The 23,705-nt window shown below is 44.1% G+C and overlaps 2 protein-coding genes across 4 annotated transcripts in view; one reads left to right on the top strand and one right to left on the bottom strand.

The window, feature by feature from the left end:
* LOC126527043 (histone-lysine N-methyltransferase SUV39H2-like) overlaps positions 1-16,578 on the bottom strand; it is a 92,203-nt gene extending 75,625 nt beyond the window's left edge. For 2 of the 3 annotated variants that reach the window (XR_008611635.1, XM_050174758.2), the window contains exons 1-3: positions 16,164-16,578; positions 15,814-15,936; positions 7,643-7,683 (exon numbers count right to left, since the gene is read on the bottom strand). Coding sequence is in view for 2 of the 3 variants with exons in the window: in XM_050174758.2 (XP_050030715.1) it covers positions 7,643-7,683; positions 15,814-15,936; positions 16,164-16,320 (321 nt within the window). In the remaining variant the exon portion in view is untranslated. The remainder of the gene's footprint in view (positions 1-7,642; positions 7,684-15,813; positions 15,937-16,163) is intronic. The other variant, XM_050174759.2, reaches the window with a different exon arrangement.
* A 39-nt stretch (positions 16,579-16,617) lies between these two features.
* Positions 16,618-21,788, top strand: ND-15 (NADH dehydrogenase (ubiquinone) 15 kDa subunit). The gene is made up of 3 exons (XM_050174775.3): positions 16,618-16,733; positions 16,846-17,055; positions 21,620-21,788. The coding sequence occupies exons 2-3, from the start codon at positions 16,870-16,872 to the stop codon at positions 21,740-21,742; spliced, it is 309 nt and encodes a 102-aa protein (XP_050030732.1). The 5' UTR covers positions 16,618-16,733; positions 16,846-16,869; the 3' UTR covers positions 21,743-21,788.
* Positions 21,789-23,705: the final 1,917 nt, after the last annotated feature.

The following is a 23,705-nucleotide window of genomic DNA, read 5'->3' as shown; positions in this document are numbered from 1 at the left end:
GATCCACACCGCTCTCTTCTTGTCTCCTCAACGTTATGCCTAACATTCTTTATTCCATCGCTCTTTGTGTGGTCCTTAACTTATTTTCGACGTAATAGTTCTGCAGAAACCCGCAAGGTGGAGAGAAGTAATTAATAAAGTGGAAATCAGACGTCCAACGAATCGTAGCAATTGCTACAATGGAACCCCATACTTTAGGAGAGTTAAGTGCTGGGCTAGTTGGTGATCTTGCATACTGAAAAGATTTTGCGCCAAAAAACAACCCACACAATAAAGACGACGACATTAAACAGTTGAAGTAGCGCCCGTGGTGTCGTCGTCTTTCTTGTGTGTGTTGTTTTTTGGCGCAAAATCTTTTCAGTATGCAAGAACCCCATACAGGTGCGAAATTCTTGGAAGAAAAGCCTCGCAATTCAACTGCGAGGCTCATCTTTTAAGGATTTCAAACCCGTATGGGTTTCCATTGTAGCAATTGCAAGAACAGGGTGGATGTCTGATTTCCCCTTTATTAATTACTTCACTCCACCTTGCGGGTTCCCGCAGAACTATTACGTCAAACTCTTGCCTTTGCTTCGAGTTGTTGACAAATGCGACTTCGCCCTGCCATCTGCTAGCCGCCTGGTTAGTTCAGATCATAGAGCGGCTGCCCCAGAAAGGCTGTGGTCTCGGACTAGTCTCAGACCAGGACAAACCTTTCTTGAACTACAAGGCTTTTCTTTCGAGAACCCGTATAAGTTTCCATATTAGCAATTGCTACGACTGGGTGGATGCCTGATTCCCCTTTATTAACTTGTTTTCGAGCTTCTTTGTCAGTCTCCAAGTTTCTGCCCCACATGTCAGCACCAAAAGAATGCATTGATTGTACACCTTTCTTTTTAATGATAATGGTAAGCTTCCAGTCGGGATCTGATAATGTCTGCTGAATCCGCTCCAACCCAATTTTATTCTTCTGTAAATTTCCTTCTCATGATCATTGTCCCCTATGAGTAATTGACCTAGGTAAACATACTCCTTCACAGACTCTAGAGGCTGATTGGCGATCCTGAACTCTTGTTTTCACATGCCTGGCTATTGTTCATTATCTTTGTGTTCTGCATATTAATCTTCAACCCGACTCTATGTAGGTGCAGTATGTAGGTGCAAGGACACGAGTACGTCCCCGTCTAGCTTGCAGCGCGGTCACCACGTGGGAAAACAGCATTAAGATTGAAATTTCAGGCCTTTTCATGGCACATAACAATGTGTTTCATTGCGAACATGATCGTTAGCGCGCACTGTATGCTCTGTGCTTGTCAGCTCAAAATGGCCAGACCTGGTGAGGGGCCCTTAAACCATTGCAAAGGTCAGTTTATTCAGACAATGACCCGCCTGCCCAACATAACATTTCCCACAAGATAACAGAATGTTATACACAGCACCCTTTGCTGCACTCGACCAAACTGCCACGGTGCTCGATCGTGCACCCACAAATGCTTCGGCCTTCTCCTACTACCTTCTTGTCCACTTCCACGCATAGCTTGCTGAGCTTGCTGTTCAATGAAAAAAACATGTTACACCCGTACCAAGCCCCACCTTTTTTAGGCAACAGGACACACTGTGAAGATAGGGAATGCTGGCAATCAGCTCTTTCTTTTTACTCCTGTGTGGCTCCAAACCTCTCACTTCTGCCTTTACTTTTTGCGGCACCCTTTCACCCAAGAAGGCTTAGTGGTCCTCAGGAAAACATGACAGCTTGTGTCACTCAACTTGCTTTACAAAACTTTTCTCTATGCAATGTGGGCAAGACTTCTCAAGTGCCACCTTAAAAAAGGAGACCCCAACAGCATTCTTGATTACCTTTTATTGCCCCAAACAGAAGTCAAGAACAGATATTACACTATGTGGGAAGTACATCCAACACGTATGAATATCATCAAAGTAAATACTCAAGTCCAAAAACTGTATGCAACCCTCCTCAGGCACCTCATAGGTGAACTTCAACCCCGACCCTTTTACTTTGAAAACCTTCAGTGCATTCACCCTCAGGTCAATCCACCTGCTAGCATCGACAAGAACAGGATAATCATCTATATACCGAAACGTACTCACAACAACACCTACTAAAGTAGTTTCTAGCTCGCAGTCGATCGCACTCGAACAAATGTTACTCAGAAAAGGTGCAACCATGGAACCTATACAGATCCTCGACTTCTGGGTGTACACACCTCCCTTCCATCCAATAATTGCTGAGGTGAAATACATGCAGAGAATGCAGACGGCAACAACTTTAATCAAGTAAGAGGAAGAGCGGGCTGTGTTTCACGGTGCTTGCCTATTATTCGCAAGTTTATGTAATTGTAGGCTCTCTCTAGAGCGTTAAGATGACATTACTTTGCATTTGTGAAGAAGATTGTGCAAGCGCTTCTGAGGAAAACCAGGATAGAACATGTAATAGATACCAGAAAAAAAACTGTATGTCAGAGACCTCTATTCATGGCGCTAAAAATGTTATAGCTAAGAAATTAGCACAAAAATAAGACAGGACAAGCGAGACAACTAGACAAGTGCTCAGAACTCCATTTTTAGCTATGAACATGTATACACAACTAAACTAGCAGTCCGTTTCACTAAATATGTCACACAGTGTTTACAGAGTCCTGTTCACTGTCCGCACTACATATCTGCTTTGTATACAGCAAAGCTGTTAGTGCGACTATAGAAGCACTCAGAAACATTATACGCTTGTTTTCACATTCTCCTGAAAGAACGAAGTTATGCGCCAAGTTTATATTTCAGGGTGTCTACCAAGTTGACATTTCTATAAATTCCCTGAGTTTTCCAGGTTTTCTCTGAATGCCTTTGCAAAATTCCCTGAGTGATGCAAAACTATGCTTTATGTCAAGACGGGCGAAACCATATCGCCCGATGCTGTCACTCTCTAGTAAGCATATCGAGTAGGACATTGTCAAATATGAAGAAAAACGAGATGCATACAGAAGCCAATATTTTCGATTATGAGCTATTTCTATCAACTGATAGCAAGCTCAGTGGTATGAGGCCCGAACATTGTCAAAATTGAGATCCTCTCTCAACAGCCCGTAAGTCAATCTCAACTGTCCTGACATACTCTCAGCCTGCGCACGATGCCTCAGTGTTGTGTTTCACTGCTTTATTTTGGTTTGAATGAAAGACACCTGCATCTCGGCATCAGCCAACACTTTGTTCTTTGAGCTCAAGCTCCTTCAAAACGACGGCAGCACGCTTCCTTTCCCGTTCATTCCTCAGTGTGTAGGTCCTTTCTGTTCTTGTCCTCCTTTCGCCACTCGTTCACCCCATGGATCATTTGAAACAGCTTTTTGGCCAGTTGCATAGTCCACGTACGATTTTTCGAACTCCCTAGGGGCCGCGAAAACGTCCGAAAAATAGGCCAGTTGGAAAAAAAAATTCATGTCATTTACTGCCGTTAAGGGCTCGAACCACCACAGGCACATTCGAAAACACTCTAAAGGCCTGTCGGTACACATATTAGGCATATCGGTGCTCATACTGTGACAGGAATTACCAGGTGCACACGTGTATAATTAAGGAATACATGCTGTGTCCCGAAGCATAACCCCTTCCCCCGCTTGTTATGCTTCACTGCAATACTTCTGTGTATGCTTCTCCAAGTGACATTTCTGTACAGAGGCAAAACTGACTTTCGGGGACCGGCCTTATGCAACGCTACGTGCTTTCCAAGCTTCTAAGCCAATCGTGAGGATCACAAAGGCGGAGTCCGTGCCATTACTAATAGCGCGAATTCTTTCAATAAAAAACACTGTACCCAACGACAAGAAGCTTCATAGTGAACGTCGAAGCAGTTAGGCCTAGCGTTGCCGCAGCGGCGGCTACGGCTGCCAGTGGATCTGCGTGTGAGAGCGCCGCTTCGAGGCGGCAAGGTAACCAAAATGGAAGCGATGGTGGCTTTGCTTAATGCCGTTTCGGACCTGCGGTCAAGGCAAAATGTCCGGAAAATCGGACGGCGAAGAGTTCTTGCGTCCGAAATTTCAGACGTTCTGATACATTGGCTCTAGGGGTACGTGGTGGTGCCGCGAAGTCGTCTAAATTATCAGGAATCCGGAAAGCTGCTCGTTGACTGTACACTGGCAACTCTTCCAGCCAACGGCAGGGTGTTAAAGACGATTCATTACGATTCTTGTCTGTTACTCAAGCCAGCATTACCGCAACTTTCGACCCTTTCAATAAAATTACAGCTAATTTTCCCTGATAGAGGCAAAAATTCCCCGAGTTTTCCCTGAGTTTTTCCAGACTACTCAACATCCCTGAGAATTCCCGGTCTGCCCGGTTTTCCCGGTTGGTAGAGACCCTGGTATTTAGAGGAAAGGGGGAGGGACACATTAGGGACCTAAAGGGCCACTAAAGGCAAATATTAAGTCAAGCTGAAGTGATAGATTAGGTGCTCGAGAATGTCTAAGGCCTCAATATCACAAATAGAGCTTTAGTAAGAGAAATTGAGATAAATCCGAGACACGATTTGGGACTCCACCGGGACATTCAAGTACTGGCCTGATGATGAAGGCACTCACCATTATAATTCTGTCAACCACTCATAATAAAAAGATCATGGTATTGCATTATAAGACAAAAGAAAAAGCTACGTGTCCAATTCTATTTGAGCTGTAGAAAAAGGAACTCATTGACAATACCCTAGACAACCTTGTGGGCAATCGAAAGGTTTCCTTTTCTCCACTCTGCGCCGCTTATACTTTCGCGTTTCAGTAGTTTCATTATCACGTAGCACTGCACTGGTTTTGCTGGCTTGCAAAACTCACACAAACTCCAAGTAACAGAGAATGCCACATCCATGTGATGTCACGGGATTCCCAAATGGTCGACACCACTTGACCAAGAGCAGCTTCAGTGGCGAATACAACACTGTCTTGGCTTGGTTTCTCCATGGCCACACGTTTGCGTTTTGTGTAGAAAACTGTTGTGCCATCTGTCAAGCCCAGTTGTACTTACAGACGACACGGGCAGTGATGGCGTCTCCACACCTCACTTGGGGGAGGGCGATTTGAATTGCACTAAAGGTATACGGACCCTTCAGACACAATTTTCTCATAAACTAAGTCTTTCCTTGGCACGTAACAAGCACTGAGAGATTTCTGGAACGCTATTTTAAGTCCACATTGACTTAGTATTTGACTTTAGTGTCCCTTTAAATGAAAATTTATAAATACTCATTTTCTACCTGTGTAGGGGCGTTATAAGAAACACTTACACAGTTTGCCTGCTGCCCTGGGAATACCGAAAATGGCAGCAAATCTATATTCAGAAAGATATAAGCTGTGTTATGGATGACCATTACAGTAAGTTTGAACTAAGTAGGGTATCTACAGCCTTAGCAGTAAATTACTTATTGTAGTGTGCCAGAGCTCTACAAGTGCTTTTTATGAGCAAAGTAGAAGTTTGCCCCATGTACTGTTAGGATCGGCCTGCAGAGGTAGTGCTCTGCAAAACTATCTCAGTCCGCTGCAGGTGCTCTGATCGATCCGCGGTGGTGGCGCCCTTCAGAGAACCAGCAAGGACAACAGCGCTAACCGACCATGAACTTCCTTAATCCACCATGCGCCTCGTTCGAAGAATCGGCGACTACAGGAGGAAGCCAGCTCTGTAATTTAGAGGTGCCGGCTGGGGTCAGGCGTGACCACCTGGCTACGGGGACGCGCTCAACTCGGGTTCGGGGAAGCCAAAGTGCGTATGGGTGTGTGTGCCCTCCCGCTGAAAGGTGGCTCGCCTACGGTGCCTGGTCAGCTCGGGGAACCGACACGCCTTTCAAGACTCAAGATAATGGACAACTGGCGGGTCGACTGCGTTGACGTTTGACGCTGCGAATCGGCAGTGAACTGATGTTTTTTTCCTCACGTAGGGAACTAGGGACCAATGGAGTGTTTATAAGCAGCTGTGCTCTGCGAGGTGCTCGTGAGCTGCGTGCTCGTCAGTGTGTTTGGAGCTTCGTACTCCTATGCTGTATGTTTCGTCTTGCGGGCCCCATTTGGGAGTCACGCTAGACTGTCGAATGTATCTTGTTCTACTATAGATATCTGTAAGTAAACCCTGTACGTCTAGTTCCTCCCAAGTTCCTCCCTACGACCTGGTGGCAGCGGCGAGATCGTCCGACAACTCCTACAACTGGTAACAGCGGTGGGATCGTCCGACAACTCTGACAGTACCGAAAGAAGACGACGCGCCACAAAAAAATACCATTTTTAAAAGAAATAAGGGGCATCCAATGGGTGATGTGTGAGCAAAGTTTCAAGAGCATCAGTTGACTACATGTTTTGGACGAATTTCTTTAGCAAGTGCTCGAAAGTGTTAACACCGTTAAATGCAACGTTTCCCAGTCTCCAGAGAGAACTGTACTTGACACCAAGTTCATATTCAGTGGACTCGAGCTTGCAAGACACGAGCTTTTAAAAATTCCTTTTTTTTCGCGCACCATTACTGAATGGAATGCTCTTTCTGCTGATACAATAAACTGCACTACTGTTGAGTTGTTCATGCCAAAGCTGCGGCAACAATCCCCTTGACCTTACTTCAATGTACATGCCCCCCTTCCCCTATCTGGCCTCGCTCAACGCACGCGCACTACTCTTCAATTTACGTTTTATTCTTTAGTACTTTTTCAGTGTGCTAAAAATATTTGCTTGGCATCATGTGTATCTTTCGGTGTTCGCAAGGCGTAATGTTTTACAAGTTTATCTTGCACTGATTATGGTATGTTCACTAATTGCAGAGATGTTTGTCAAGAGATGTCTGTTGCCGCTATTCTGACTTTGAATAATTTCTAGTGTTCGAGTTTCTAGCGTTTCAGTTTCTTGTACTTGTGCGTGAATCACGTTTTCCCTAGTACCTGCATTGGACTTGCTTTGGCAAATTTTCCTGTTGCACTTCTAGAATTGTTTCTCTTTGTTTCCAAATCTGTTTTTGTGTTATAACCCACTCCTGTTTAAGGCCCCATTGAGAGGTCGGCAGTACTCCTCAAATAAATAAATAAACAAGGGGCCATGTTAGCAGGCACCTGTGAGAAAAATGTAACCGCTTCTGGCTTAATTATAAGTTTTGCAAATAATTACTGAATCCTTGTTTCTTTTTTACCTATTTGATGCATTTTACAAGCTTCATAGTAAGTTTCTCAGATGTCCTCGGTGTACTAAATGGGCCACATTGTTTACATTTGGTGAAAATAGAGGGCATATTTATAGTATGGGTGATGTGTAGGAGAAATTTATATTATGTGGATTAATTATGGCCTTTGCAATACACTGTGTCTGGAATTGTTCTTGAGAAACATGAGTGCATTTTTAAGAATTTCTTTCAGTTAATACTGATGAAAACAAACAGTTCACAGTAGTTCTAACTCAAGCAATCTTGTCTCTACAGATGTACCAAACACTTTTGCAGAAACCAGAGGCGCGCGAGTGTATTTTTTTTCTACAAAAACCACGTGAATCCGAACAAAACGGTTCACAAAGCTCCGAACCGCTTTGCTCCAGAGCTGAACCTGAACTGTACCGAAGGTGAAAAAGTTTTGGTTTGACACTGTGGTCGTAAGTGAAGTGAAATTTACCAGCTTCAAAAACAATTTGCAGGTTCTACGTACCTTCTCTTTCTTTATATCCAGGACATCCTCCACTTCATATTCTGAAAGAGAGGCATCAATCAGCAAAATCTGGTATGGCTGATGCACGACCATGCAAAACAAGCATTCTTTTCTTCCTCTTTCGAGCCCATAGCAATCAGTACTAACCAAGGCCAATACAAGTGTCAAGCATGCAACAACGGACCTGTCAAAACTCCACTAACAGCATTCGAATTTTGCTTTGTGGCGCCATCTGTGTGTGGCCCTAGATTTTGATCTGGCAGTAGTGGCTGGCAGAGCATAATGAGACTGTCAGCACAGTACAAAAATTTCCACATAAATCACCCAATTTCTCCTAGGCAACTTGAGCTGTGAAAAAAAATTTTCTCAAGTAGTCAGAGCCACATTTTGCAGCAATGCTTTCCACGCAATTCTATGCTATTCTTATCACCCACCATTCACAGCCAGCTGAGTCCAGTGATAAAGTAGATGGAGCATTGCTCTGACCACTGACCAAATGCAAAAAGGATAACACTGGAATGGGTATCGCTACGATATTGTGGCCCAGGTTGAGTTTTCTGGCAGAAAGGCAATGGAGGTTGGCAGAAGTGAAATTCATCGCACATTGTATAGGCATTTGCAATTTATTTAACTAAAGCTTATTTAAGACTCTTGTAGCTTTCAAGGGACTAAATGCACCTTGTAGCAATACTGCTGAATGTTTTCTAACCAGCCATGCAGGATGAAATTGCATATTATCCTTGTAGAACATGAGAAAGAATGCTTCCTTTATTCACATCATTCCAAACATGTGATCAGGATGTGCTTTATAGCTACAATGTTACGCTTGGTCAGATATAGCATCACCCTTTCGAAGAAAGTTTTCTTTGAAACTAAGTCCTGTCTTGGCATAAATACATATGTTGTGACGTTCCTGGAATGTTTTACTTACACTTTTGCATAACGTGTTTGCCTTTGGTGGCCAACAATGCCAGATTGAAACCAATTTACAATTAGGGAACTATGAAAACCTACAAAAGGCAGCCAGAGCAAAATCTGACAATTTCAGCCAAAGCACGAAGCCATGACAGCGATAGCAAGGTTTTGCATTGCACTTGAACTCCTTGAACAGGATTTTAATAATATGTGGCCGCAACATGTTAGCCACAGCATGCAAGGCAACTACTGCTGGGCAGAAGGAACAACGCCCTGGCAGCTACGAGGCATCTCACAATGCTGGCATGAGGAGCACCACCAGTGGCGTTGCAGGCCCCACAGCTCGATGGTGCAAAGGTGAGACTGATGGGGGAACCATTGGCATTAGTCAGAGTGTCCAGTGAAAGATCAGATAACATTACCTTAACATTTACTGTTTGTTCCACACAGACCAGTGCATACAAACAGCAGATCAGCAGAAACACTAGAGCGCTTATGGTGCGTGCACACAGAATGTTCATGCCAGCTGCAAATGGCAGGACGCTGCCATGGACCCACCCCCAAGCTGACTCAGCAGAGCACTTATGGTGTGTCCAGTTTGCTTGGTCGTTTTTGCAACCAAATGCACGCCACATCTGTGGAGATAATCCAACTGTCTGGACACAGCAGCAGTGGAGCCAAAAATGCACTTTGAGCATCCACATAATTGCCATTGCAATAATAAATGCAAGGCTGGCTATACCAATGCTAAACCCAGTTCAGCTGCACCAACAAGCATTGTACAAGATAGGTATAATACTCATGTCAGTGATGCGGTTAGTTTTTGTCAATTTGGCCTTGACTGGACATTTAGATTTTGTACAAATAATATTGCAACAAGACACCTGATATCAACAACCACTGAGCTATGGTTTTGGCATGCTGGACCAGTGCTAGAGCTGAATTTAAGTACATCTTGTAAATATTTTTCCACCCACTTTGTGCTTACCACCATGCATTAGGTCCTTAATTTGACCACACAGTTCATTTAAAGGGGCCCTGAACCACTTTTTATCGAAGTGGAGAAAGACACTTTAAATGAAGATAGGCTATTTCAGAACCACTTTGCCACAAAAAGTACTTCAATGCATTTAGCAGAAGCAGAGTTATCGGCAATCAAACACGGCCTCAGCTGTGCTCCCCTTCCTCCTCCGATGTCTTGCACTGCGAAGGCTATGGCGGAGACGTCACCGTGGCGCGCAGTCCAAATTTCCGATTTGGTGCCTATGCCGCGCTAAACATAAGCCAAACGCGGCTGTCCTCAGAAAGCCGCAGTGCGCTTAACCACTGGACTCGTGCCGGCACCTCACGGCGGCCGTGGTGTAGCCGAGCACACCGACCAACAGCAGCCGCGTATTGGTGTGCTTTATGATGAAATAGAGCACACAGAAAAGGGCGAGGAGCATGTGGTTTTTGAAACGAGAGCATTTGAGAAAAAGGTGACTTCACGCTCCATTTGCAAGCTCCATGGACCGCGTACGACAGCAGAACTTGGCTGAGATGTTCACAACAGCGTATGCTAACCGCAGACTATGTTATTTCACCAAGCCCGAGGGGTGGTTCAGGGCCCCATAGTGCCACTGTCACATTTCCATCAAAGCACCTTTTTATCTATGTAAAGCAAGTACTCGTTCAAGGTCATCAATGCTTGCATTTCTGAGTTTTTACAGGGAAGTCTTTACAGGGAAGGAACTAGTGTGACTAGAAGCACTGAAAGAATGTTATATGCTTGTTTTAATGGCGCCTTGGAAGAACTAGATCATTCACAGTTTATATTTTGAGCTTAAGACGTCCTGATGGTTTATTTGGTAATTCATGACTTAGTTATAGTAGTGCACTGGAAAAAACATGGACACAATAAAGGAAGACACCGAAGAAGCACTGAATTTTTTCAGTGCCTAATTTCATTGTGACTTTTCCTCTTAAGGTGTACTGCCTATATAACTAGGCTATATATGGTCATAAAGTTAGTGTGGCAAGTATAAGCGGTAATACACAGAAAATGTTTGATGTGTGTTGGTTAATTCATGACTAAATGACAATTACTAAACCATCATATTTTGGCCACGTAGAGGCATTATTAAAATTCTCACAAAGTTTCCCTGCCACCCTGAGAGCAGCAAAGGTGGTAGCAATTCCATGGTTGCACAGAATGGGTGACATGTACTGTTACAAGCGTACTTACAAACCCTGTAGGAAGTTTACACAATGCCCCGAAATAACTTAACATGCCACGAAGTTGAATTCTCAATAGGAGGCATATTAAGCATTCAAGCAGAACTTTTTGTTGGGCTAGTTGGTGCATGTTACTGAACTACTAAAGCGCCAAACAGACGGCACAAGAAGAGACACGGACAAGCGCTTACTAACAACTGATGCTTTATCGTCAGAAACACACAATAAAAACGCAAATCTGGCAGCACAACTCATACATTGTCGAAAATCACATTGTAGCCAGGCAAAACACAATAAAACGATTGTAAAAGATGACAAACCTCAAATGAAAGATGACGTTCGCGACAATGACACGTGGTGTATAGGGCTAAAGGACCATAAATGATAATGGTTACGCGATACACAAAACACACCTGTAAGGGAGTACCCCATTAGAAACTAAAAGATTAATATTTTTCACCAAGCGCAGGCAGCGCACCAATGTGCTAAGTTCTAACTAAGTGCTTCTAAAAAGGACATTTCACTTTTACATAGTATTTTTTACTGTTCGCTGACGCATTCCAGGCCCTTCCTTTTAATGTGGAAGGCTTCCTTCAGCTCCCGGGCAACGCTGTCTCAACTTCTGTCCAGAACGATGGTATCTCTTAGGCGAGGCTTGCACCCGCACTCTTTGCAATGGATGGCCATATTGGAACCAGTTCCTTTTTCCTGTGAGCGTTCATGTTCGTTTAGCCTTCCATTTAAACATCGCCCGTTTGTCCAATGTAAGCCTTTTTGCATGAGAGCGGAATTTGATAAACAACCCCTTCCTTGCAAATGACAAGTGGATCGGTATGCTCGGTTCCGCAGGTCACGCATTCTGTTTTTTGGTTGTTAACACGAGTGCACAATGTAGCAAGTTTTGAAGGGGCTGAGAAAACAACCGGGACTGTTTCCTCCCCTACGTCAAATATGGTAGCCCTCGTCACCAACATCACATGGTTTTCATGCCGCGCCAGACATCTCGTTTTGCCTCAAGAAGGGACCGATCCCTGGTGAAATTTCCGCCCTCTTTGGTGCCATTCAGCCTTCCTACGGGCACGTAAAGCGGGTGTGTAGGATTGTACGTTCAGAATTGTGGAGGCAAGTGCGGCTCTTTTTCGACTATTTCCGCATTACATATCACGTCAATTATCCTGAGTGGGTTGCCGAGAAGAAATTCCAGGAATACAGGAAGCTTGCGGCTCAAACGGTGGAATTCTGGTGGCGACATATGTTAAACAACACACCCAAGCCCCCAGACAAGAAGGCCAGTGGTGCTGTAAAAATCCTGGGACAAGTACAAGTCACGGAGGAAGCAGAAAACGTTCAGGCAAAGGGACCGAAGTTCAGCCTCGAACCTGAAACCGCTGCGCAGCGCATGAACTACTTTCTTTGAATAGGCGTGTTGCTGGGAAGGTGTCACCTGAAGACCAGGAAAGGTGCCCACTGGAAGGAGTAGACGCTCTGTCAAGAACAGTTTCGAAGAAAACCTCGAGCAACCGGTCTGGGATTAACAGAGTAGTCACCTTCTTCAAGGACAAAGGCCTGCTGCTTTTACAGGCTGACAAGGAAGGAGGCTTCGTTGTGGTCCCGCAAGGAATTTACAAGGAAAAGGCCTGCCGAGATGTGGAAAAGAATTTCGCCACATCAAGCCTCAAGCCGGCTAGAGTGAAATCTCAGGCTATGTCCCTCTGCAAGGAACTGCAACTAGGAAAGACTGCAAATGCCATAAGTTAGTGCAAAAACGAGACTTTGGGCATGTTTTTTACCACCAAGTCCCACAAAGAAGAAGTTCCATTCCGGTGTATCATGAGCGAATGTGAATCTTGGCAACGTCATGTTAGCCAGTTTCTCTTAAAGCATTTAAGTTCACTTAACATAGAAGATCTTTTCGAAACAAGAAACTCCTGTGATGTGGTAGTATTTTTGCAGTCCTGTGGTACACCATAGGCAATTTTTTCTCAGTCGATATTGCAAGGAAGGGGTGGTTTATCAAATTCCGCTCTCATGCAAAAAGGTTTACATTGGACAAACGGGGCGATGTATAAATGAAAGGCTAAAAGAACATGAACAGGAAAAAGGAACTAGTTCCAATATGGCCATCCATTACAAAGAGTGCGGGTGCAAGCCTCGCCTAAGAGATACCAGTGTTCTGGACAGAAGTCGAGACAGCATTGCCCGTTAGCTAAATGAAGCCTTCCACATTAAAAGGAAGGGCCTGGAATGCATCAGCAAACCGCCAAAAATACTATATAAAAGTGAAATGTCCTTTTTACAAGCACTTAGTTAGAACTTAACATGTTGGTGCGCCGCCTGCACTTGGTGAAAAATATGAATCCTTTAGTTTCCAATGGGGTACTCCCTTACAGCTGTGTTTTGTGTATCACGTAACCATTATCATTTATGGTCCTTTGGCCCTATACACCACGTGTCATTGTCGCAAATGTAATCTTTCATTCGAGGTTTGACATCTTTTACAATCGTTTTATCGCTTTTCGCCTGGCTACGATGTGATTTTCGACACCGTGTGAGTTGCGCTGCCAGATATGCGTATATATTGCGTGTTTCTGACAATAAAGCATCAGTTGTTAATAAGCGCTCATCCATGTCTCTTCTTGTGTCATCTGTTTGGCGCTTTAGTACTTCAGTAGCATATTAAGCATGATGCATAAGCAAATTTTCAAAGTGCGACAGATAATTACACCTTTTGCAAAAAATTTCTTAAGCAAGCGCTTGACACCTTTATATGGCTATTATCAGCTATGTTTCCCAGTGTCTTGAGATAATTCTACATTACACCCAGTTTACATTTGGCAAAATCAGAGGGTCATGTTAAATGTAATGTGTGGCAAAACTGTCAAGTTTTTGGTGTAATTATGACTTTTGCAAATGAATTACTTCCCCCCTTTTTCTTCTTTTTCTTTTTCAAGTCTTACACGACATTCATAATCAGTTTCCCCAATTTCTTTGGTGAATTAATTGAGCTACTTTTGCTTATACTCTGTAAAAATAGGGGGAATGTTATGGTAATTCATAGGCAAAGTACCTAGTTGTGAACATGCCAAGCACATCTGCAAGATTCTGCATTCTGACCTCTTCATTCCTTCATGAAATGCTCGAATGAGTTACACGGCTGCTATTTGCTACGTTTCCCAATGTCCAGAAAAGACTACGTCACAATGTGTTTACATTTAGTTCAAATTAGGGGAGTGTTATGTGCAATGTGTGGCAAATTTTAGCATTTATAAATTAATAATAAGCTATACAAATATGTGGGAACCATCATTCTCACCCTATTTTCATGCGTTATGCAAGACACATGTGGTGTCTCAGAATGAATAAACAAATCACCTTGTTTATGTTCTGTGGATATAGAGGGAAGGTTATGGGTGTTGTGTAGGCAAAGTTAAAAGTGTGTAATTCAATTACAACGTAGAATTTAGCTTGTCGTCCTGGGACAACTATAAGCTGCCGATAACAAATCTGGTGGATGGGAGAGCATTATGACCAATAAACAAATGTTTTCATAAACAAAAGTAAGAAGAGTTGAGTTCTAACACGAATGTAAAAAGAAGAAACATAGCAATTGAGTAATCGAAATAATTATTGTCTGCAAGGTACAGTATCAACGCGCGTCACATGCAGGCTTTAAAAGTGTCTTCGAAAGTTTTAAACTGTGTGGTTATGTACAAGGAACTGAAATTTGTAATGCGACAGCTCGAAAGAAACAGCTACCCTGGAAATTGCGCCACGATTTCACAAAATTGCACAAGTTTGCTGCAATGAAAAAATTTACCTGCAGACTTTAGCGATTCCTACAGTGGACTAGTTTTCAATGACGCGTGAAATAGATGTGAACTATATATGTCTCAACATCACTGCTGCTCTTTCATGTAGGCAGTACTTCTCTAACTGCTATTTGCAGTAAAACTCACATCAACAGATTGTATAGTGTCATATGATGCTGTCTTGAGTGCTCACATCTTACTAAATTTCCTGGGCCATTTGTCTTGCAATCTGCGATAAATATCCAGCTAATCTTTATGTTTCTGTAATCTTCACCTGTACACCTATACATTCACATTTTCTTCAGTCCTACAGTGAGAATCTTACACAATATACAGATCGTGTCACACCTCTCTAGAGCCTATGAATTGGGCAAGGCAATTTGAAATGCAACAAAATCTTTTTACCACTGCCTCTCAAGCTGGAAAAATCTTAAAGAATGCAAAAACTTAAACAACATCGGTGTGGTGTAATATGCTCAAAAAAGGAAAAGGCTGCTTGAAGACAACTGTGTACCAATGTAACCAGTGCAATTAGGAGCACTTTGCTCACATATGAGCCACAGTGATTGTGGCTCCAATGATATGTATAAATATTAATGTAGAGCTGCTTAACTGCTTAGGAAGAAATAGCTGTTAGCTAGGGAAAAAAGAAGGTGAAATGCAATCAGGCAGCAGTTAGAATAAGCATTGTCGAGGGTCAGCGACTGTTACAGCCACACGTACCGTGCATGCCTCAATCCTTAATCCATCACAGAAGTGCTAACAAATATGCACGTTGTCAACCGTGGTGCACATATTGCAAACAAAAGAAACATTTTTCGACCTTAGTTGATGAGGGAGCTGACACTTACGATCACAATGCATTTTGTTTCTCAAGAAAGGTATTTTATTACCCTTTTAACAGATGTGCACATGAATTACATATGCGCTTTTTTATATTTGCTTCATTTCTGTTGGAGCCAAAAGAAAAATGTGTGTGCTCAGCAGAGCAATGTGCGCCGCCTAAAACATCATCCGAAAAACGTCAAAAAGACCGAAAGATTAAGAAAAAATCTGATAGAGAGACGCTGCCCTACCGACACCTGTCATAAGCGCTAGCGACACCTGTCGCACTTACTGGTCCTCACGACCTAAACTTCGGCGGCCTGGTCGAATCGCTGCACACGCATCCATAAGGCGAAAGACTGAAAGCATTCGCGCGGTGCCTCGATACGGCAGTCCACTTCATCTCACCTTGTACCGGCGCCGACTCGTTCCACTGAGAGTAACCAGTGGCGGCAAGAACCTCTTCGTCGGTCAGCCGCCTCACAACTAAGCGTGGACACTTGCTGAAAACTTTGCTTCCGTCTTGAACACCTGAGTTGTGGTGGCAAATACAAAGTTCCAGCAATCGTTTATATAACCGCCGTGCGAGACAACTGCCCGATCGGGCAATAACAGGTGACGCAAAAACAGTCAATCAAACGTTGCTAGACACGTTACAAGCAAGTGCCTTCAGGCATGGCTCCTGTGTGATAAATCGTGCTTCATAAAATATATTGCAAGGAAGGGACAACTGGTAAAGAATCTCCAGAAGCGCTTACCTAGGTCGTTTGCGACGACGCCGTTGAACAACTTGCGAGTGGACCGCTTCGTCGGACTCGAGGTAGGTAGCTGCGTTGTGCACCCATTTACGGTTCCATTGTAGGACGTAGACCGAGAAACACATTGACGGCTGCCAAACTTCGATGGGGAGCTCATCGCCGGTGAGTCGGTTCGCTTCCTGGCGAAACGCGAAGAAAGGAAAAGCGAATGCGCGCCCAGTCTCTATGAAACGGCTAGAGGTACGACTTGAGAAACAAGGCGGTTGAAGTCGTTAAGGACGCCATGTTTGAAGAAGCGCGCTAAGGAAAGCTAATAGTGTACCCAAACTTTAGACAGCAAGTGACTATTTTATCGTTTTGCCTAGTTAGCGGTTTCTCAATCCCATATTCCAGCTGCAATAAGACTATTCCTCTATTCCAGCAACAACGGGCCAGTAGAAAGACGGCACGTAGACGACGTAGGAGGCGCAGCCACTGTCCCGACCATCCACGCAAAGCCGAGCCAGGCCGATATAGGTGTTTCGCTGATCGGCGCAGGAAGGGACACGGGGACACCAGGGACACTGCAAGGTCGGGTAAACTGGCAGGCTCCCTTAATTCAACCACCGGTGACATATAGGTGTTCTGTGGTGAAATTTCCTGAGTGCCTTTGAGGATACCAACGACACGTTTAATGTTTCAGGTCTTTGCCTGAGCCCATACTACCATGTTGTTCCGCACACCTTTCACGGACCTGGTGTCCGCTTGTGTGGAAGGAGAAAGCAACCGCAACTGCCAGAAGCTGTCCATGCAGCTAGCGCTCTGCCAGGAGGCCTACGGCGCGCATAGAGCTCAAGAGAAGTGCGCGGCGGAAAACGAGGACTTCAAAGAGTGTATCTACGGTTTTAAGCAGGCGAGTGCGCCGGCGATTACTGCCGATTTACCTTCATCTTTCAGGGTCGCATGCGCGTAAGCTCATGTCTGGACGTCTTCCCGAGCGATAATTTTCGGTACTTTGTGTGTGTACCTTAGTTTTTTCCGTAAGATTTTTTAATGGCATCGTGCGCGATATACTGCGGGCTTTGCCATTCTACTCTCAAATTTGCACCCTTTGGGGCCTATCTCGTCCCATAACAAAAATCATCTGCCTCGCCCGCATTTCCTTTCTTCAGCGCTGCGAGCCCGGTGCTTCCAAGTCACGAACGGCTTACGCGTTATCAGCGTGACACAGCATTCTCGACAGGAAAGTATAGAGCGCCGAGCTTTCAAGAAATGAAACGCAAGCAAGGCAGATGACGATTATTGTTGTGCGACAAGTATACACCCCAAAGGGTGCAACCGTTTTGAGTCTACACTGTAAGAGCAGTTTACACCCTTTGGCGTGCCCCTTCTGCCGCACAATAATCGTCATCTGCCTTGATGCGTTTCCTTTCTTGAAAACGCCGCGCCCGCTAATTTCCTGTCGGGAATGCTATCATGCTGATAACGCGCATGCCGTTCGTTACTGATAAGTACCGGGCTCGCAGCATTAAAGAAAGGAAACACATCAAGTCAGATGACGATTATTGTTGTGTAGCAGAAGGGGCACTCCAAAGGGTGTAAACTCTTCTTAGAGTGTAAAACATGCATGCACAAATACGAATATCGTATCTAAAATACCGCGCGTGCGAATCCTCATCTTTCGCAACACTGGATACCTGAAATGCATTAATCGTAAAAATGTTTCTAGTGTTTCAGATCCTGATTCTGGTGCACCCAACAGCACTACACTAGAATGCGTCAAAGACGTAGTGTAATATCAGTTGCCATAGCCAATTCTTATGCATTTCCTGCGGTAATATGGAATGGAGACTATACAAGGGGTATGCACATGACGTCATCCGGTAGGAGCGATAGCGGCGTCCGCGGAGGCCACCTTGAAGGCTGAACCCCATGAGAGCAAGTTTGTGCGCGATAGCCACGGCTTCGAGCGACGGGTCTGGCCGCCGCTTGAGCAGATCGCTCGGCCCTGTCACTCAATCGCTCGGTTCTGCAAATCTAGAATTCGTCACTCGTCCGGAAGTACTATAAGCGACTAGCCAATAGCACGAAGCCTGAACTGGATGTACACCCGGCCACAAAAGTTTACGGACGACGGGATCGCAGGAAACGTTCAGTTTCCAAGCAGCTTGTAGCAGTAGCCATTAGAACTGTATATGAAAATGTTAACATATTCTAGCCGATACCTATAATGCAAATACCAGGCTGCGTTGTGAGGCTGCGGAGATATTCAGCGTTTTCTCAAATTTCATGGTCCGTTATATTTTGTGGCCGAGTGTACGTTACTCAAATACTACTGATTGTCGTACGGACCGAGCAAACAATTGAATTTTTATACATGCAAGAATAAAAACCTACTGCAGGACCTTCAGAAATATTTTATGCTGCTCTTTACAGTAAAATACATCAACTTAAGATAATAAAGCATGAGTCATGCTAGGTTCAACGTGTATTTGCTGCCCTCGTGCCAGCAACACTGGGGAGACATCGCTCGAAATTCTCGCTCGCATGGGGTACGACTTGTAGGCGACGAGCGAATGCGATGGCCATCTCCATTGCATCGCTTGTCACTGTCGTGCGCAAGATTGCTTGCATGGGGTTTATACTTAACTTCGGTCGCAAGTTCGCGGCGTCTATGGGAGCAGGCCTGCGTCACCAAGCAGCTACCAATACGCACGAACCATTTGTCCTTTTCAAATTGCCTTTCTGACTTGGCTATCGAGCGATACGTCTTACGTTAACAATGCACTTAACTGCGTACGTGCATTGGTTGATTTAACCAGAAAAATTATACTATGAAAACAAGCTGCACTTGTATGACTGTGTCGACCAGCTGAAACTCAAAGATGATGAGCATGGCACGATATCGCACTACTGCCTCGCGTGGATCTCTTAGACATCAAGGATTACCTTGTGAATGGAATGAGCTTCGTGACCCGCAAGCAATTGAAAGCCTACAAGTCGATGGAAGGCCACAATGATCTGACAGGCGGCTGGATGCAGTGGCTGTACATCAAAGTGCTCACGTAGGATGATCGCCTTCATTATGGAATTTATTGCATGTTGATCACTTGCATCATTAAAGGTAGCATTAAACTTTGCTTCACTGAAAAAAAAAAACAAGAACTAAACAGTATGATTCCACGCAGCCTTTGTAATTTTTATGTTGCGTCAATTCTGTTGGTCTTGCCAAAACAACTTTTTTTTTTGCCCTCCCAGGTCTGTCAATCACATTCATTCAATGAAAACCCACTCGCACCATGGCTTCTCGTAAAAAAAGATGGCGAGGTGCTGGCTGCACAGTGCACCTGCAAGGCAGGCCTGGCAGAGGCATGCTCACACATACTGCTGTGCTCTTTTACGTTGAGGCTGTAGTGAAAAAAAATAGATGACCAGGTGTTGAGAAGAACCCAATCTGAGCAATATTGCTATCACCAAGCTTCTTTCTTGTGTGATTGCTGCAACCAAGCACAGCACAGTTCACTATGACATTGAAGCTCAGTTGACGCTTGGCCACACTGCGTAGCCTGTCCGGATATGCAAACATTGTACATAGACCTGTTCAATATCAGCAACTGCATAAGTCCACAATGCGAATGGCGGGTTAAAAGAATGGGATCAGATGTTCACGTGAGAAGGACCACCGACATTTTTCCAACCAACGTGACCGTAAACATGGCGTGGCTGCCCCGGTGACGCTGTCACCGTCTCGTGGATCGAGCTCAGTGCATACCCCTTATATGCTACCAATCATGGCCCCACCACCTGGTGGTGACACTTTTGTCAAGATTGCGCTGAAGATATCGCCAGGTTGTAGTATTGGAATTCCTTACAGGGTGGCATTCCCTCTGCTCTGGCAACATTTAGGTCCGCAGTTGCAAAACGTCTCTAAGTAATTAGTTTTAAAACTTCATAAGTGCACTAGCTAGAGCTTTGGCTTGTTCAGCCAAGCAACTGGATATGTGGGTGGCATTGCAGCACTGGTAGTGACATCTTGTGTTGCCTTGTCCAACCACGGTACATTCTTTTAGGAATGTTTTTGTGTTACTTGGGTGTCCTCTTCAAAGGAAAACAAAAATGGACTGCATGTTAATGGTTACTTCAGTTTCAAAACTTTGCACTAGCAACAAAGTGCAATACTGAAATAATACCAATGTATCCTCACTAGTTACTCATGCAGCAAGATGGTGCCAAAGGGGGCTGCGCATTTCCATATCTTCGGTAACCCAGTCAGCGAGGCAAGCATGTTGATATGCATCGACCAAAATTGTATTGCCAAAGAAGGACTTCCTGTCTGTACTACGTTTTATTTTCTTAGTATTTGATAAGACATCCAATATAATGCTTTTTGATATTGGCACAACTAGCCAACATGCTAAATTTCATCCCAAGATTTCTAGTAGAGAGAGATTTGGCAAATGCACTTAGTTGTCCAGTCAATGCGATAATGAGAATATGTAGATCTTCAGACAATTTAACATGACTTTGAGAAATCGCCGCACAGCTTCTTAAATCTGTCATTTTGTTTCAACTGTCGTGGCCACTACCCGCAGTGTTTCTTCAGAGCAGTTCAGTGTTTATTCTCAAAACTAAATCATTGCATGACAATTTTTACTAATTTTTTAAGCACGCCACAACATTTTGAGTATGTGTTGCTAGGTCTAGATGGTGTTTTCAGCAAGAATAATCACGTTGGGTGATTGTTTCTGATGTCCAAAACAGTTTGTTTTCTTTATTTGCACTGTTCTAGAAATAGCATGATGGAAGGAATTAAAGGCTAATCATTGTTGACAACAAATTTATAGTGTCAGGTTAGGTTAAAATAATGCTAAAACAGAAGGCTATTTGAAACTAAAGCTTAGACTAATTCATGTATTACCCAGCATTTCTATGGTGTGCACCATAGCGGCAGGACTGACATATGCTGCCAGGTCTTCCTTGTAATCTTGCTATGAAAGTTTACGCTGGATACCAATATCTATTACAACCTACTGTGTCCCTTCTCAAGTAGGGCTCGTAACTGACCTGCAAAACCTTTAAATCTCTTGACAGGATAATTTTAAACATCCCTAGATTTAGTTTTCTGTTAAGCTAAGTGGACTTTCTTTGGACATCTGCCTACTAAATTTGTGAAGTCCGAAGTCAAGCAAATGCAGTCCCGTTAGGGAGCTTTGCAGTGGTTGACTCGCTAAGCCTTTGTCGTTTGCATGCAACACAAAAAAGATGTGCTTTTTATTAAAAACAATGTTTACACTTTTTTAGCTGTCAAATATAATGTTACTTTAATCCCTAAATATTTGTTTTCGTAAGAGCCTTCAAGGTCCTAAGAAATGGCTGAATCTCTTCCCACAATATTACTGCAAATCCCACTCCTGGTTTCAGGTTTTTCTGCCGAGAGAAGGTTAACCTTGATCACCTGTTTGAAATGTCTCTTGCAGCGTGCACGAGTGGTCATCATGCAACGAGAGCGGGAGAGGCAGTTCAAGAATGGGGAGCGGAAGCAGCACTATGCCGAAACGCCTCCCGTAGATGGCTTCGCCATGCGTGACCCGTTTTCATAACCTGTTCACTTGCTGTAGGAAATAAATGCTGTGCAAATGACTGCAACAGAGTTTCATGACCGTGTCTGAGGCACATGGTGAGTATAGGCGGCAGTGTATAGAGATTTACGGCTGGAATTTAGCTGAACCCAGATACAGTAGAGTTTTACTTTTTGCAGTCTAAAGCTTTTGTTACAGTGAAATTAGCTTTAGTGGTGCTCACAGTTGTATCGGTCTTCACGAGTCCTGTTGCATTAAGGTGTTGTGATCAGGTGTTCTGCAATAAGTATATTAGGGTTGTGGGTGAAGTTGCGTGACCAGCCACCAAGACATCTTGTGTAGCCATGACAGCAGTGCTCAGAGACACAACTTTGTCTTCAAGCACAAGCTCTCCCCCTATCTCTCTGTTGTATGAGACAGTGCTACAGCATAGTGCAGAAATTTGTGTCTAGGTGCAGTCTGAACATCATCTGCATTAGCTAAGACCAACGAAAAATAATTGCAAATGACAACTTTACTGCTACTTTCAAAAGTTTATTCAGGCACATAAAGACTTAGTTTGCTTGCAGCAAGATTCACATCTACAATGTGCTGTTCTTCATGCATCCTCTTCATTTTGTGCTTCCCGTGGCGTCAGTGTATTTCATGTTCAGATTGATACAGAGGGGGCTAGCATGAGAGGTTAGGGGCAAGTGCAAGCCTTGCTTAGGACTGTGACAGCCTATGCATGTGGGTGCAAGTGTTTCCTGATAAGTTGAATTTACGTGCAAGGAATGAAGTTCCGTGCAGCACTTGTAACTGTGGGACACAACCCATTTTTGCACAAGGCAACCAGCCGGTCGCTATAGCAAATGCCTGCCAAGTTCTGCACGGTGCTGACTGAATAAAATGATGGAATCTCGTGTGCAACAGAAAGCTCCAAACCAAATTCGCACAACACGGCCCAAGCTGGACTGCATGTGCAGCCAATACAAAATACAACATCTGCATTCTGCAGTTTCACAGAAGTGCATGTTGGACTGCGTGATGGGTGAATTCCCACAACAAAATGTACATATTTTGCTGAAACGTAGTACTGAGCCTGTAAACAAGTTTTCTGCATTGTTGGCACAGTAAAGAGTTTTACTTCACAGTTCATTTGAACAATAAAATTAGGTTTGAGGGCTATAGATTTATAGTGTGTTCTGGGGTTTACATGAACTATGGCTCTCTTAAAAGGCCCATAGCACAGACAAAGTGAAAATAAGCTTGGTGGCATCTGCCACCACCCCGTTTCAAAGGGATGCTCGAACATCCATCTGGCGAAGGTTTTCTGGCAACCTTGTTATCTATATTGTCCCAGCACAGCTAGACTTGTGGCTAAAATTAACTAGCTGCACGTACACAATGCACATAAGAGTGTGGGACAATAAACAAAATTAGAAAGACGTTTGATTCTGCACTATGTGCATCATACCTTCCAACCTATGAAGTTTGATATCGGAGAAAAAGAAACTGGAGGATGCTTAATCTTCGAGTGGACCGTGATAGCAATCAGATTCCCAACTGCTTCTCACGCTTCCCTGCAGCTGCAGCATATGTAACCGTAACGTTTACCAGGAAGCACTGGCCGCGAACGCTATGCATGAAGGCGGGCTTTTTGGTAGAAACACGGCCTCTTGTGTGGGCCGCGATGTGGCAGAGAAGAGTACCACCTGGAGCTATTGCAAGGAACCAGGCACACCACTTCATGCCCCCCCCCCCCCCCGCCTCCAAAGATACTCGAGCACTAGCGCGCGCAAATGGCGGACGCCGTGGCCGGTCTATGAATGGTAGAAACGATGGAAAATAGGTTTAAGTTCTTGCGTAACAGAATTGTTTCCTTGTATAGTCAGATTATAATATGACGCTATCATGTCTGCAGGTAGTGCGCAAGTCGTACTTTACGATTTTTCTACGTATTTTAGCTTGAGAAATTCAATAGTTCAGTGCCTTCCTTCACCAC

The sequence above is a fragment of the Dermacentor andersoni genome, chromosome 9 (genome assembly GCF_023375885.2).
Source record: "Dermacentor andersoni chromosome 9, qqDerAnde1_hic_scaffold, whole genome shotgun sequence".
Classification (NCBI taxonomy): Eukaryota; Metazoa; Arthropoda; class Arachnida; order Ixodida; family Ixodidae; genus Dermacentor; species Dermacentor andersoni.
The sequence above is the reverse complement of the archived record's forward strand: the minus strand, read 5'-3'. Positions and strand labels throughout refer to the sequence as shown.

What these genes read in the sequence shown, in the direction of transcription:
- ND-15 (XM_050174775.3), top strand. Translation starts at nt 16,870, where the DNA reads ATGTTGTTCCGCACACCTTTCACGGACCTGGTGTCCGCTTGTGTGGAA. An exon ending in GTATCTACGGTTTTAAGCAG is followed by an intron (nt 17,056 to 21,619) that starts GCGAGTGCGCCG and finishes TGTCTCTTGCAG; the next exon opens with CGTGCACGAGTGGTCATCAT.